At 47.2% G+C, this 14,573-nt stretch overlaps 2 protein-coding genes across 5 annotated transcripts; one reads left to right on the plus strand and one right to left on the minus strand.

Annotated features, from left to right (window-relative positions):
* Window positions 1-258: 258 nt before the first annotated feature.
* On the plus strand, window positions 259-11,494 carry strn3 (striatin, calmodulin binding protein 3). Of its 4 annotated transcripts, none has more exons than XM_087779349.1 (16): window positions 261-746; window positions 2,855-2,958; window positions 3,020-3,093; window positions 3,520-3,598; window positions 3,663-3,824; window positions 3,891-4,026; window positions 6,865-7,000; window positions 7,072-7,211; window positions 7,271-7,449; window positions 8,442-8,489; window positions 8,575-8,696; window positions 8,970-9,137; window positions 9,198-9,338; window positions 9,426-9,533; window positions 10,106-10,192; window positions 10,274-11,494. In XM_087779349.1, exons 1-16 carry the CDS (start codon window positions 483-485, stop codon window positions 10,441-10,443), a joined length of 2,118 nt encoding a protein of 705 aa, XP_087635475.1. In that variant the 5' UTR covers window positions 261-482; the 3' UTR covers window positions 10,444-11,494. The 4 variants fall into 4 exon arrangements, with proteins under 4 accessions (XP_087635474.1, XP_087635475.1, XP_087635476.1 ...); XM_087779350.1 differs by having other exon boundaries at window positions 7,075-7,211; XM_087779351.1 differs by having other exon boundaries at window positions 262-746; window positions 9,435-9,533.
* Window positions 11,495-11,707: 213 nt separating this feature from the next.
* On the minus strand, window positions 11,708-14,568 carry LOC148060342 (dynein regulatory complex subunit 2-like). The gene is made up of 8 exons (XM_087779693.1): window positions 14,261-14,568; window positions 14,015-14,182; window positions 13,287-13,456; window positions 13,062-13,212; window positions 12,845-12,997; window positions 12,252-12,458; window positions 12,055-12,186; window positions 11,708-11,941 (listed from the first exon to the last, which is right to left on the minus strand). The coding sequence occupies exons 1-8, from the start codon at window positions 14,342-14,344 to the stop codon at window positions 11,783-11,785; spliced, it is 1,224 nt and encodes a 407-aa protein (XP_087635819.1). The 5' UTR covers window positions 14,345-14,568; the 3' UTR covers window positions 11,708-11,782.
* Window positions 14,569-14,573: the final 5 nt, after the last annotated feature.

Consider the following 14,573-nt stretch of genomic DNA (forward strand, 5'->3'; position numbering starts at 1 on the left):
AATTTAACATTATTATTGTTACATTCAATATTTTTCACATTAAAACTGAATTTATTCATATATTAAGAAAAAAAAATGGATGGCTTGAAATATTTTCATTCAAATTAATTTTGATGCTGTAAAAATTCAGTGTTGGAATTAAATATAAGTTAAGTCTTAGGCACACGTTTACATCCAGTAAGTTAGTGACTAACCAAGTGACTTAGTGAGGGGGAGTGGCAGACAGGGTGAGAGAGAAAGAGAGAGAGAGACAGACAGGGTGAGCGACAGACAGCAGTAATGGCGGCCGGGTAGCTCCACACATACCACCGACTCTCTCAGCTGCTCTCAGCCGCGTCTCACCGCAGTCCTCCGGGGGGCCCCAGGCCGCCTCACATAGCCGCGGAGGAACCAGCGCGACAGGCACGGAGCGGAGACGGGGGACATTCTGTCCTTCCGTCGGGGGACTTTGTTTCTACTTTTCCCATAAAGGAGGATAAAACATGGACGAGCTCCCCGGCGGAGGAGGAGGAGGGGTCGCCCCTCGGCAGCCTCCGCCGCCGCAGCAGCAGCAGCAGCAGCAGCCTGGGAACAACAACGGCGGCGTCCATCCGCCCGGTGGCGGAGTGATGGTTCCGCACCAGCCGGACGAGCTCCCGCGGCCGCAGCAGTACACCATCCCCGGGATCCTGCACTACATCCAGCACGAGTGGGCCCGGTTCGAGGTGGAAAGAGCGCACTGGGAGGTGGAGAGGGCCGAGCTCCAGGTTAGCCGCTAGCTCCGTTAGCATTGCTACAGGTTAGCTGCTAGCTCCGTTAGCATGGCGTGCAGCAGCAACAACAACAACAACAACGACGTCGTGGACGCGACTGTCTTCTCCCCCCGCGTGTCCCCCGCTCACCCTCGACACACACCCGTTGTTTTTGAACCGACATCTTGTATTACAACGGTGTTCATAGCCGGGTTCTGGTAAACAAGAGCTAACATGCTAACAGCTAGCTGCTGTCAGCTCCGTCACCTCAGACACGCAAGTTCTTCGCATCATCTTCACGTCATGGTTTTTTTCATCCTCTGACCAGATGTAAACATCGACCATTAGAAACATCAACAAAAAGGGGAGATGATGACGGAGGTGTTTAAGTGGATGTGGAAGTTTGTTGTGGTTTAGATAAGATACGATGGAGATTATTCGATTGATAATCTCATCTGAGGAGAGTCTTGTCAACACATGTCGTGTCTCTCGGTCTGAAGCCAAACCAGGAACATGAATCTGGTCACAGTTCTAGAAGATGACGCTTATTCAAGGATATACTACTTTACTCAGACAGATTTACTCTGGTTTTGAAGAATTGTCTGAATCTCACACCTGTCGAAGAGCATTTGGTTCTGGTATTGACCTGTGTAGAGTGACGTCACATCACAACAACAGTCCATCACCTAAGGGTAACAAATACAAAACAAAACGTGACTTATTTATACATTTAAACATACAAACAGACCCCACTTTTTGCTATGACCACAGTCTGGTTGTTGTCACGCCTCTCACCTGTCGTTTTCACCTCCCGGCGTGTGACGACCGACGGTGTCCGTTGCGGTCAAAGTCTCGGGCCGTCTCGTGGCCGAGGTGCTGACCGCTGCCGTGGTCGACGGTGAGACCATGTACTGCGGTCGCCATGACAACAGACCGGAGCAAAGAGGAGATGTAATTTCCTCCGTCGCTCGTTTTCTACACTTCGGTTCTCGATCGATCCAACGACGACTTGTTCCATTTGGATATAACTCTGACATGTGTCGTCTAGCTGTGTTTTTATATCCTGTGGGACTGAGCAGAATCAAAACAAAGCAAGAAAATCTGTTAATTGAAACACCTAAAGTCTAAAAAAAAAAACTCTATTACAGACCTTTTCATATAGAGATGTATTGTAAAAGTGTTATTTAATCTTTATCTTTTCAAGTTAATGTCACGTTTACAATCCTAGAAATCCATCTTACTTGCTGTACATAAAGTTTTCTTTGACCTAAAACTCTGAAGGAAACAGCAGTGGACGTAAACAAGTTTTGAGCATCCATCTTGAGCACACACACAAACACACACAAAAAAAAGAGAAAATACAGCGAGTCAAGATTTGACGTTCCTGGTTGAACGTCAATATTAAGTCTTGTTATTCAGACACAAGAACTTTTCCCGTCTTCTTTCCTTGAGGTCAGAGGTCACAACGCTCACCGGTAGGATTTAGTAGTGGAGCCTTCCTGACCTGCCGGGCTCAGAGCTAAAATGGAGCGTCCTAAAATAACACACATATTAATAGACACACTCCAATCCATGATTAGTTACACACACACACACTGGGCTCTGACTTCACCGTTGTCTCCTGGGAGCGTTTGATTGATGTTGACCGGGCCGAGGAGACGGGACAGCTGCCGTGGTGACGTCATTCTTGCACTCGAATCACGGACTTCTTGACCGTTTGATATTTGACGAGATGATTTCATGTGGTGGGAAGTGATGTCATCGTGCTTCCTCTCCTCTCCGATGATGATAGGCTGCCCCCTGGTGGTCGCATACCTCGTCCATGTGTTCCTCGGGGGGAGAACCCAAGGGGGTTCCCCGTCATCATAGTGACCACTTGGTTGTGACCCTGTGGTCTCTGCTGTTGCCGTGGAGACGCTGGCATAGAAACCACAACGGGTAAAAATAGAGGACGAGGTCAGTGTCCAGTTTCAGCAGCTGCTCACAGACAGACAGGTGGACCACATGACAGACAGCTGGTGTGTTGAGCTGCTCCCCCACCGACCCCCCCCTTCAGCTGGGACATTGATGATGACAAGTTTTAAATTGACTCGACATAACCTCCGTGATGTCGCCCTCTGCAGGCCAGGATAGCGTTCCTTCAAGGCGAGCGCAAAGGTCAGGAGAACCTGAAGAACGACCTGGTCAGGAGGATAAAGATGTTGGAGTTCGCTCTGAAGCAGGAGAGGTGAGACCTTCCTCACCCCCCGGGCCCGGTCCCTGGTGGTAACGCCTGTCCTGTGTTTCAGAGCCAAATATCACAAGTTGAAATACGGAACTGAGCTGAACCAGGGAGACATGAAGATGCCCAGCTTTGAGTCAGGTCAGAACCAGAACTTTGCATGTGCGTGTGAGAAAATATTCAAAATGTTTTTTTCACGATACTGTTTCGATATTCAATTCGATATTCAATCATATCCGCAGCTAAAGGAACAATAAGATCCTAGCTATAACTGGGGATGAGAGGATACAGTCGACTCCTGGCCATATTTTGGTTTACAAACAAAGTCCAAGACAATACTACAAATATATGTTTGACCCAAACTATCAAAATATATTTGTGTGTTAGATCCTATTAATTTATAATAATTTAATAATATTTAATTCTAGTTCTTCTCTATTTGTATGAATAATTGCTGTATTGCTGTGTCTAATTGGGAAAAAAAAACATTTCCCGAAGGAGACCTCCTGAGGGATCAATAAAGTTCTACCTAACCTAATACTCACCGCAGTCATGTTTGTGCTCCAGACACCAAAGAGTCGGAGGTGCCGGCGGTTCCGGCCAACAGTCAGCTGACCTGGAAACAAGGACGACAACTGCTGCGACAGTAAGAGTCACGCGACCCGTCCGCCAGACTCCTAACAAGTACCTGAACCCAGTGTCGTTTGCAGGTACCTGCAGGAGGTGGGCTACACGGACACCATCCTGGACGTCCGCACCCAGAGGGTCCGGTCTCTGCTCGGGCTGTCGGGGTCGGAGCAGAACGGCTCGGTGGAGAACAAGAACCTGCAGCACCTGATCAACGGGACGGAGAGACGGAAAGATGGGAAGAGGTGAGGCCGGAGTGGGCTCGGGGTCAAAGGTCGCAACGCTCTGACGCTCGGCGCGTGTGGTTCCAGGAGTCCGGGCGACGTTCTGGAGACGTTCAACTTCCTAGAAAACGCAGAAGACAGCGATGAAGACGAGGACGAGGAGGGAGAGTTGATGGACGACCTGACAGACAAACATCTACGAGCCAAGAAACACAAGAGCAAGGTAAGCACACACACATACACATTCGTATACACACACCTCTACACAAACCCATCAATATACAACCACCTCTACACAAACACACATTTATACGCATACCTCTATGCAAACACGCATCTATATACACACCTTTACAAAAAACACACATGTATATAAACACACCCTTACACAAGCACATACCTTTACACAAACACACACCTACTGTACATAAACACACATACAAATGCCTTTACACAAACACACACGTTTTCACAAACATAAACACACACCTCTAAACAAACGCATACATATAAACACGGACCTCTATACAAACACACACCTACTGTAAATAAACACACGTATATAGAAACGTCTTTACACAAACACGTATCTATACACAAACAAACACACACCTTTACACAAACGCACACATAACTACACCTTTACACAAACACACATATAAAACACACACCTCTACACAAACGCACACCTACATAAACACACATATATACAAACGCCTCTACACAAACACACACGCGTGTGTGTACATATACACACTCTACACAAACATAAACACACACATACACATAACTACACGCCTTTACACAGACACTTGCATATAAACACACTCCTCTATACAAACATAACTAGACGTCTTTCACAAACGCACACATAAACGCACTCCTCTACACAAACACACACATAACTACAAAAACACACACTTGTAAACGCACTCCTCTACACAAACACACACTTGTAAACGCTCTCCTCTACACAAACACACACATAACTACACACCTTTACACAAACACACACTTGTAAACGCTCTCCTCTACACAAACACACACATAACTACACACCTTTACACAAACACACACTTGTAAACGCTCTCCTCTACACAAACACACACATAACTACACTCCTTTACACAAACACACACTTGTAAATGCTCACCTCTACACAAACACACACATAACTACACACCTTTACACAAACACACACTTGTAAACGCTCTCCTCTACACAAACACACACATAACTACACTCCTTTACACAAACACACACTTGTAAACGCTCACCTCTACACAAACACACACATACCTACACACCTTTACACAAACACACACTTGTAAACGCTCTCCTCTACACAAACACACACATAACTACACACCTTTACACAAACACACACTTGTAAACGCTCACCTCTACACAAACACACACATACCTACACACCTTTACACAAACACACACTTGTAAACGCTCACCTCTACACAAACACACACATAACTACACACCTTTACACAAACACACCCTTGTAAACGCTCTCCTCTACACAAACACACACATAACTACATACCTTTACACAAACACACACTTGTAAACGCTCACCTCTACACAAACACACACATAACTACACACCTTTACACAAACACACACTTGTAAACGCTCTCCTCTATACAAACACACACATAACTACACACCTTTACACAAACACACACTTGTAAACGCTCTCCTCTACACAAACACACACATAACTACACACCTTTCCACAAACACACACTTGTAAACGCTCTCCTCTACACAAACACACACATAACTACACACCTTTACACAAACACACACTTGTAAACGCTCACCTCTACACAAACACACACATAACTACACACCTTTACACAAACACACACTTGTAAACGCTCTCCTCTACACAAACACACACATAACTACACTCCTTTACACAAACACACACTTGTAAACGCTCACCTCTACACAAACTCACACGTAACTAAACACCTTTACACAAACACACACTTGTAAACGCTCTACTCTACACAAACACACACATAACTACACACCTTTACACAAACACACACTTGTAAACGCTCTCCTCTACACAAACACACACATAACTACACTCCTTTACACAAACACACACTTGTAAACGCTCACCTCTACACAAACACACACATAACTACAAACCTTTACACAAACACACACTTGTAAACGCTCACCTCTACACAAACACACACATAACTACACACCTTTACACAAACACACACTTGTAAACGCTCACCTCTACACAAACACACACATAACTACACACCTTTACACAAACACACACTTGTAAACGCTCTCCTCTACACAAACACACACATAACTACACTCCTTTACACAAACACACACTTGTAAACGCTCACCTCTACACAAACACACTCATACCTACACACCTTTACACAAACACACACTTGTAAACGCTCTCCTCTACACAAACACACACATAACTACACACCTTTACACAAACACACACTTGTAAACGCTCTCCTCTACACAAACACACACGTAACTACACACCTTTACACAAACACACACTTGTAAATGCTCTCCTCTAAGCAAACACACACATAACTACACACCTTTACACAAACACACACTTGTAAACGCTCTCCTCTACACAAACACACACATAACTACACACCTTTACACAAACACACACTTGTAAACGCTCTACTCTACACAAACACACACATAACTACACACCTTTACACAAACACACACTTGTAAACGCTCTCCTCTAAGCAAACGCACACATAACTACATACCTTTACACAAACACGCTTGTAAACGCTCTCCTCTACACAAACACACACATAACTACACACCTTTACACAAACACACACTTGTAAACGCTCTCCTCTACACAAACACACACATAACTACACACCTTTACACAAATACACACTTGTAAACGCTCTACTCTACACAAACACACATGCACAACATATACAGACAAATAAAAAAACAGACATACACACACATGCACACACACACGCACAAGGAAGGATGAGTAACACCTCTCCTTCATCAGGTGGGTAACGAGGGGTTGGCGTCGGAGGACGAGGCCGACACAGAAGAAGCCCTGAAGGAGTTTGACTTCCTGGTGACGGCGGAGGACGGCGAGGGTGCGGGCGAGGCTCGGAGTTCTGGGGACGGAACAGAGTGGGGTGAGTCCGGCTGCTGGTTGTTGTTGCTCCCGTCACCGTGCTGTGCGCTCAAGTGACGCTCTGGTCTGCAGCAGAGCCGCTTCCCTTCACGGGCGGCGGTGGGAAGTCCTTCCTTCTGGGGGGCGGCGAGGACGCCCTGGAGAGCGTTCTGGGTCTGGGGGACCTCGCCGACCTCACGGTGGCCAACGACGAGACAGACTTCAGCTACGACGTGAGTGCACGCCGTCTTGTAGCGGAGCTTCGTGCGCTGACCCCTGGTTTCCCCCTCAGCTGCCGTCCAATAAGGACTCCACGTACAGGAAGACCTGGAACCCCAAGTACACTCTGAGGAGTCACTTCGACGGGGTTCGCGCTCTCGCCTTCCACCCGGTGGAGCCGTGTCTCGTCAGCGTCTCTGAGGACCACACGCTCAAACTCTGGAACCTCAACAAGACCGTCCCCGCCAAGAAGTGAGACCTGGATTCTCCTTATAAGCTCATTCTTCCTCTTAGCTCTGTTGTTTCTTTTTATCCTCCTTTTTTCTCCTCCATCGTCTCCTTCTTTTGTCTGCGCATCAGGTCTTCTCTTGTCTCCTTGATTCCTCCTCTTGTTGACTTGTTTATTTATTTTATCTCACTATCAGGGCTTCTCATCTAAACTTATTTTGTCTTCCTCTCCTTTCCTCTCCTTTCCTTTCCCCTTCCTTTCTTTTCTTATCTTGTCTCCCGCCTATCTTATCTTGTCCATTTACTCGCATATCTTTTCACCTTTCTTACTTTATTTTCTTATTTTGTCTCCTTCCTTTCTTTTTGATTTACTTACTTTCCTTTCTTTTTTCCTCTTGTATCATTTTTTCTTTTGTATCTAATTACTCTCCTTTCTTTACTCCTCTTGTCTCCTTCCTTTCTTTTTTATCTACTTACTTTCCTTTCTTTTCTCATCTTGTCTCTTTTCTTTCGTTTCTTGTCTCCATCCTTTCTTTTATCTTGTCCCCTTTCTCACCCTTGCCATCTTGTCTCCCACCTTTTTATCTTCGCTCCTTCCTTTATTTTATCTCCCTTTTATTATATTTTCACCTTTCTATAATTTCCCCTCATCCCCTTTCTTTTTTCATCTAGTTTTTTTTCTTCTCTTCTTTACTTTTGTTTTCTTATCAAGTCTTCCTATCTTGCTTACATTCTCCTGTTGTAACTTTTTTTGTGTGTTTGGTTCTATCTTTTGTCTTCTTTCATCTTTTTTTACCCTTCACTCTTTTCCTTCTCTTATCTTCTCATTACTGCCTCTCCTCTTGTCAACTTTCCTTCTCTTTTTGTTTTATATTGACACTTTTTCTTGTGTCCTTTTATCTCCTCAACAAGGCTTGACTTCACTTTCATTTTTTCCTAACTCCACCTTATGTTATCTTCTTCTCGTGTCTGCTGTGAAATCTAACTGAAGATCATCTTTTCCTTCTGTTCAACAGGAACGCAGCACTAGATGTGGAGCCGGTCTACACCTTCAGAGCCCATGAGTAAGTTAGTTCGCTGACTCACTCACTCGCTCACTCGCTCGCGCTCGGCACGAGGACGGTCTCAAGTGTCTCTGTCTCCCTCTAGCGGTCCAGTCTTGTCATTGGCGATGACGTCCAGCGGCGAGCAGTGTTTCAGCGGAGGACTGGACGCAACCATCCAGTGGTGGAACATCCCCAGTTCTAACGTGGACCCTTACGACACCTACGGTACTCACACACTCCCATTAACACACACACACACACACACACGCTTTTCCTTGAATTTCTCGAACTCCTGTGTTGTTCTCAGTGTTGTCTTGATCTTTGAAGTATGTACTGTTTTGAGTATTGTTTTGATTGTTAAAGCGCTTTGTGACCCTGGTCTCGAAAAGCGCTATATAAATAAATATTACTTACTTACTTACACACACACACACACACACACACACACACACACACACACACACAGCAGTGACTGAAGACTTTCTGTTCTTCATCCAGACTCCAGTGTTCTGGCGGGGACGTGGACGGAGCACTCGGATGCGGTCTGGGGTCTGGCCTACAGCGGCATCAAGAGCCGCCTCCTGTCCTGCTCCGCCGACGGCACGGTCAAACTGTGGAACCCTCAGGAGAAGAAACCCTGCATCAGCACTTTTAATGCCAACAGAGGTGAGACCCAGACCCCTCCTCTTCTCCCACCGACATCTCTGACTCCGAATGTCTGCGTAGAGCACGGCATGCCCACGTCCGTGGACTTCAACGGTTGCGACCCCGCCCACATGGTGGTGTCCTTCAACGGCGGCGACGTGGTGGTGTACGACTTGGAAACGTCCCAGAATTCACTGGTGCTGAAGGGACAGGGAGAAGGCAGTAAGTAGTGCCAATGCTCGCTCTTTCGTTTCCATCCCTCCTTCATATCTCACCCGACCTCTCACCCGTCCCCTCCTCTGACCTCAGGCTCTCCAGGATGTCACCACATCAACAAGGTGGTGAGTCACCCGACGCTGCCCGTCACCATCACGGCTCACGAGGATCGTCACATCAAGTTCTTCGACAACAAGTCAGGTGAGCGGCTGGAGATTCCAGTTAGCTTAGCCGTTAGATGCTCCTTTAGGTCGCCAGCTAGTTGCTAACTGTTAGCATCAATAGTATTAGCCGAGTACTTGGTACGTACCCAAGATATGTATAAAAAGTACGTAAGTAGTAGTAGTAAAAATACGGCTTTAAAAGCTGCTGGAGTCGACCGTATCCTCTTGTCCTCAGTCAACACTGGGATCTTCCAGGATTTTATTGTTCCTTTATTTGTGGAGGATGTAATGACTGCTACTATTAACAGATTTTATACACAATTAATGGAAATATATACCATAAAAGAACTAAAATAAATTTGACTCAAAAGCCCCCATCCTAAGAAAGTGAATACAGTTAAAATCTGGCGCCCTCTAGTGTTTATATACAAAACTATATATTTGATCTACAACAGAGAGACATAGAAAATCTGGACCTCCCAAAAATAAATCGTCATACAGGAAGTACCAGACTTGACATGGGGAAACATGACCAGAAACAACATAACCCTAGCTAGCCAGCCAACAGTCTCATCATGGTGACGAAAAGCTGACGCGTCTCCTCCGCAGGTAAAGTCATCCATGCCATGGTGGCGCACCTGGACGCCGTGACCAGTCTGGCCGTGGACCCCAACGGCATCTACCTGATGTCAGGAAGTAAGTGTCTCGGGGGGGTCCTCGGACTCGTGTGTCGCTCCGGCTCGTCGCTAACGGTCTCGTATCGCCCCCTTTCTTCAGGCCACGACTGCTCGCTGCGCCTGTGGAACCTGGACAGCAAAACGTGCGTGCAGGAGATCACGGCGCACCGCAAGAAGAGCGAGGAGGCCATTTACGACGTGGCGTTCCACCCTTCCAAGGCATACATCGCCTCGGCCGGCGCCGACGCCCTCGCCAGGGTCTACGTGTAGCCGCGCCGCAGTCAGAGACACTGAACGTGTGAGGACACACACACCGAGTGACTGAAAGTTACAAAGGCTCCTGAGTGACACTACAGGCCCCGCCCCCTAACGGAGTCCCCGCCCACCACCCCTGCTCTTACAGGAAACGGAAGTTCCCGCTCAAACTATCATGCTGTGATGTCACTTCCTGCTCCCAACATACAAGTGATGTTTGTTTTTATCAAAACAAAATCACCCTTTTCCTGCCAGCCAATCAGCCCTCACCTCAGGTGGAGAGGTCAGGTGATCGATATTGATGTTGCTATGACGACGCTGAAGAAACACGACTTCTGCAGAATGACAACTTCTGGAGTACTGATCGAGCGATAAATGCTGACTACAATGTTTTCAGGTCTGAACTTTTTCCGACTAAATATTATAGTACGTGTCCATGTGAGCGCCCCCTGGTGTTGGCCCAGCAGGAAGTGGCATCTCCATGTTGTAGGTAGAATTCCAATACAAAAGACATGAATCGATAAGTTCACTCGACACAAACGTCCGTTATTTATTTGTATCTAAGATTCGGTGGCAACTACAGGACATTCAACTGATCCCACATCTTGAGCAGGTCGCCCACCCTTTCCCCGTACCCCCCCATCATCCTCTGCCTCCAGCAGGTGGCGTCTTTATTGGGAGAACCTTGCCAATCAGAGACTTCCTCCAGCAAAGCTGCCGTCTGATTGGGCGACGCTCCAAGGCTGCTCTGCAGTTTTCAGGTTTCGCTTTGTTTTTAATTATTCCTCAAAAAAGTTGATTTTATTTTTCTAACTTGGGATTTCAACCTTTTTTTATTTTCAGCTGCTTCTGTGTACCTAAAGACGTTTGTTTGTGTAACTGCATGACCCGAGAAATAAAAAGTATTTTTTCTAGTCTTCCGAAAAAAAATGGATACAAAAAAAAAGTTTGTTTTGACGAGTTTTGTAACTTTGTTTTGGTTTTAGGAGGAAAATCAGAGGTTTGAACGATTGTAACGTGACAAACAGACGAGTGTTGAAATGTAAATAAAATGTCTAATATTAAACACGTAACCGTATTGGTGCTGTGCTTCTATTCGCCTGCTGGGGGAGCCACTGTGCAGTCACACTACACGACCATAACAATATGACTCTTGCTCTATATTTATGGTTCTTGGTGTGGAATCAAAATGAGACATTCACACTAATGCATGCTAAAGTATCACTGAGCTCTTAGGCCATGTGACTTTTCAATCATCAGGTAAATAAGCCACGCCCACTGAATTATCGAAAGGCTTCACTTTATTTGTAGTACACGTCATCACCAGCAGGGGTCTGCATCCTGTTCAGCATCATCATTGCCTGCTAAGCACGATGCCGTCCAGACGGCGGCCAAGCAGCGTCCTCAGATGTCGGTTCTCCTTCTTCAAAACTCTTACTCGTTGCTCTAGCGCCTCCTGCTGTAGCATGGCGACCGCGTGACGTCGCCGTAGGCTCCTCAGCAGTGGAAACTCCTGCAGTGGGAGGATTTGTTTAGAAGGGGGCAGCAGAGGGCAACATAGAGGTGAGTGAAAGCCGACCAGATGCCTTCCTCGTCAGCATGCCAGCCCTCGAGGAACACGGGTACCTCCTTGTCCTTGGTATCTTCTGGCAGACCGTGTGTCGGCCATGTTGTCGTCGTGGTGGACGAGGTGAAGAAAGTTTCTTGTTCTCGCTCCAGTTTCTCACACAACTGGACCACACCAAGAACTTTCTCCCCCTGGCGTGTGTGGCCAAAGACGTCAACGATGAATTAAGTAAAGAAATCTTCTGGACGAGTCTTACCGCAAGCATGGCCAACTTCATGCGCGTGTCCACTTTGCCACTGACCATCGTAAGGTCGGTCAGTTTCTTGTGCGCCGCTCTGCGAGTTTGAGCCAGCTGCTTCCGGAGCACCGGCGTGTGATGATTGGCGGCTTCCAACTGCTCAGCCAGGAGCACGTTGTCCATATCAATGTTCTCCAGCCTCAGCTGAAGGTCAATGACCACCGTCTGCAAGAAAGAGGGGATCGTTCACCGTTTCCTGCGTGGAAATAAAACAATGAAACCAATCGAACTTTTAGACAAGAAATCCCCAAACCACTCTCGAGGTGCCCTCTATAGAACCTCTTATGTTTGATTCCTCCCATCCTAATGAAGGAGTTGGGTTTTGAATTCACTAGTAACCCTCTGCACCTGCATCTGCTCGGATTATCCACCCTGCAAGGAAAATAGTTTGTCTACCTTGACTGTCTGTCATCCACAAGAGACGACCAAGGAGGACCACTGGAGATCCTCCCTGGTCGTCTCTGAAGCTTGATGATGATGATACCATCGTTTGTTGGCTCGTGAGAGAGTGACCAGTTCCTCAGAGAACTGCAGCGACTTTGATCTTTCACCTTCAACTTCTTGTAGGTGTCCGTTACGTTGACGACGCGCTGCCCCTTGCGCTCCGGGCCCTTGGATTCTGTGTCTTGCTGCTGCTTGGCCTCCTGGTTCTGACGGACTTTGTCATTCATCATCTCAAAGTTGCTCTGGGCCAGAACAGCCGTCTGCGGAGACACAGATGTAGTTGAAGACCACTAAGGGAGGGTAGGTACGACAAGCAGTGTCTACCTGCTCCTGCCGTGCCACCTCCAGAACCGCCATGCTCTCCCCGTACAGCTGTTTGAGCTCCGCTTTCTCGGCCCGGTGCTTCTGTTCCAGTGCAAAGCGGACGTCCTCCCAGTCGGCCTCCTTTAGAAGACCTTGGCCCACGATGTGACTCCTGATGAGAAGGTAACGGTAAAGCTCCAGAACCAATGGAACCTGCCCCTTCTCCCCAATCCACCAACCACGGACCTCTCCGTGAGAAACCTGCATAGCATGTCCTCCAGACAACTCTCCCAGCGGCGCTGCACATTCGCCACGCATTCCTCCTGCAGATGCCGCAGACTCTCCAGGTTCTGGAGGTGATGCCGCCGCCCACACGCGACCTGGCGCTCCGCCTCCTGCAGCTCTCGCTCCAGACCCTGCAGCGCATACAGGAAGTGAGTCGGCAAAGACAGGAAGTAAGTCGACAGACAGGAAGTGAGTAAACGGGGACAAGCGGTGAGCCGACACAAACAGGAGGTAAGTTGGCACAGACAGGAAGTAAGGTTGGCAAAGACAGAAAGTAAGTCGACAGACAGGAAGTGAGTAAACGGGGACAAGCGGTGAGCCGGCACAAACAGGAAGTAAGTTGGTACAGACAGGAAGTAAGGTTGGCAAAGACAGGAAGTAAGTCGACACAGACAGGAAGGGAGTATACAGGGACAAGCGATGAGCCGACACAAACAGGAAGTAAGTCGACACAGACAGGAAGTGAGTAAACGGGGACAAGCGGTGAGCCGGCACAAACAGGAAGTAAGTTGGCACAGACAGGAAGTAAGGTTGGCAAAGACAGGAAGTAAGTTGACACAGACAGGAAGTGAGTAAACGGGGACAAGCGGTGAGCCGACACAAAAAGGAAGAAAGGTTGGCAAAGACAGGAAGTGCATGGGCACAGACAGGAAGTGACCACTTGATACTGGATATATGTGTACGTGTACCTGCATAATGCTCTCCAGGTCATCCAGTCGTCGGTCCGACTCCTGCTTAAGTGTGATGAGATCATCTAACAAGTCTTCACAGCGGGTTTTCCGCACAAGCGTCTGCCAGGTGACGTTCAGCTTTTTCCGATTCAGGAACGAATGTTTCTCCTCAGACTGAAGCTTGTCCTGCGACACACACACACACACACTCTCAGGTGTTAGTTACCAGTGGCCTGTAGGAGACCAGGATGGTGCCCCCCTGACCTTCAGCAGTAGTGTCATCCGCTCCTCTTTGCTGAGTCCGTCATCATCCTGCTTCTTCCCCTTGTCCTTCTTCTTCTTGGGCATCTTGACGTCTGATCTCGTTCAGAAGAACTCAGTAACAAATCAAATCTGGAAACTGCACCAATTGTTGTCCCTCGTATGAACTGTTTACGTTCACACTCTAAAGGTGGCGCTATTTATAAGCTGTTAGTGGGAGGAACTAGAGACTTTGTTACCAACTGTCGATCAAGGGAAAGAAAACACACTCTATGAAGTTTTGGAAGTCTATGAAGTTTCCGTTTGAAAGACAAAA

The sequence above is a fragment of the Callionymus lyra genome, chromosome 18, assembly GCF_982586985.1.
Source record: "Callionymus lyra chromosome 18, fCalLyr1.hap1.1, whole genome shotgun sequence".
Classification (NCBI taxonomy): Eukaryota; Metazoa; Chordata; class Actinopteri; order Syngnathiformes; family Callionymidae; genus Callionymus; species Callionymus lyra.

Excerpts from the sequence above, each read along its gene's own strand:
- strn3 (XM_087779348.1), top strand. The coding sequence starts at position 483 with ATGGACGAGCTCCCCGGCGGAGGAGGAGGAGGGGTCGCCCCTCGGCAG. Across the intron at positions 3,825-3,890 it reads AGACGGAAAGATGGGAAGAG|GAGTCCGGGCGACGTTCTGG; the intron begins GTGAGGCCGGAG and ends GTGTGGTTCCAG. Across the intron at positions 10,193-10,273 it reads CATCTACCTGATGTCAGGAA|GCCACGACTGCTCGCTGCGC; the intron begins GTAAGTGTCTCG and ends CCCTTTCTTCAG.
- LOC148060342 (XM_087779693.1), bottom strand. The coding sequence starts at position 14,344 with ATGCCCAAGAAGAAGAAGGACAAGGGGAAGAAGCAGGATGATGACGGA. Across the intron at positions 14,183-14,260 it reads GGATGACACTACTGCTGAAG|GACAAGCTTCAGTCTGAGGA; the intron begins GTCAGGGGGGCA and ends TGTGTGTCGCAG. Across the intron at positions 11,942-12,054 it reads AAGATACCAAGGACAAGGAG|GAGTTTCCACTGCTGAGGAG; the intron begins GTACCCGTGTTC and ends CTCCCACTGCAG.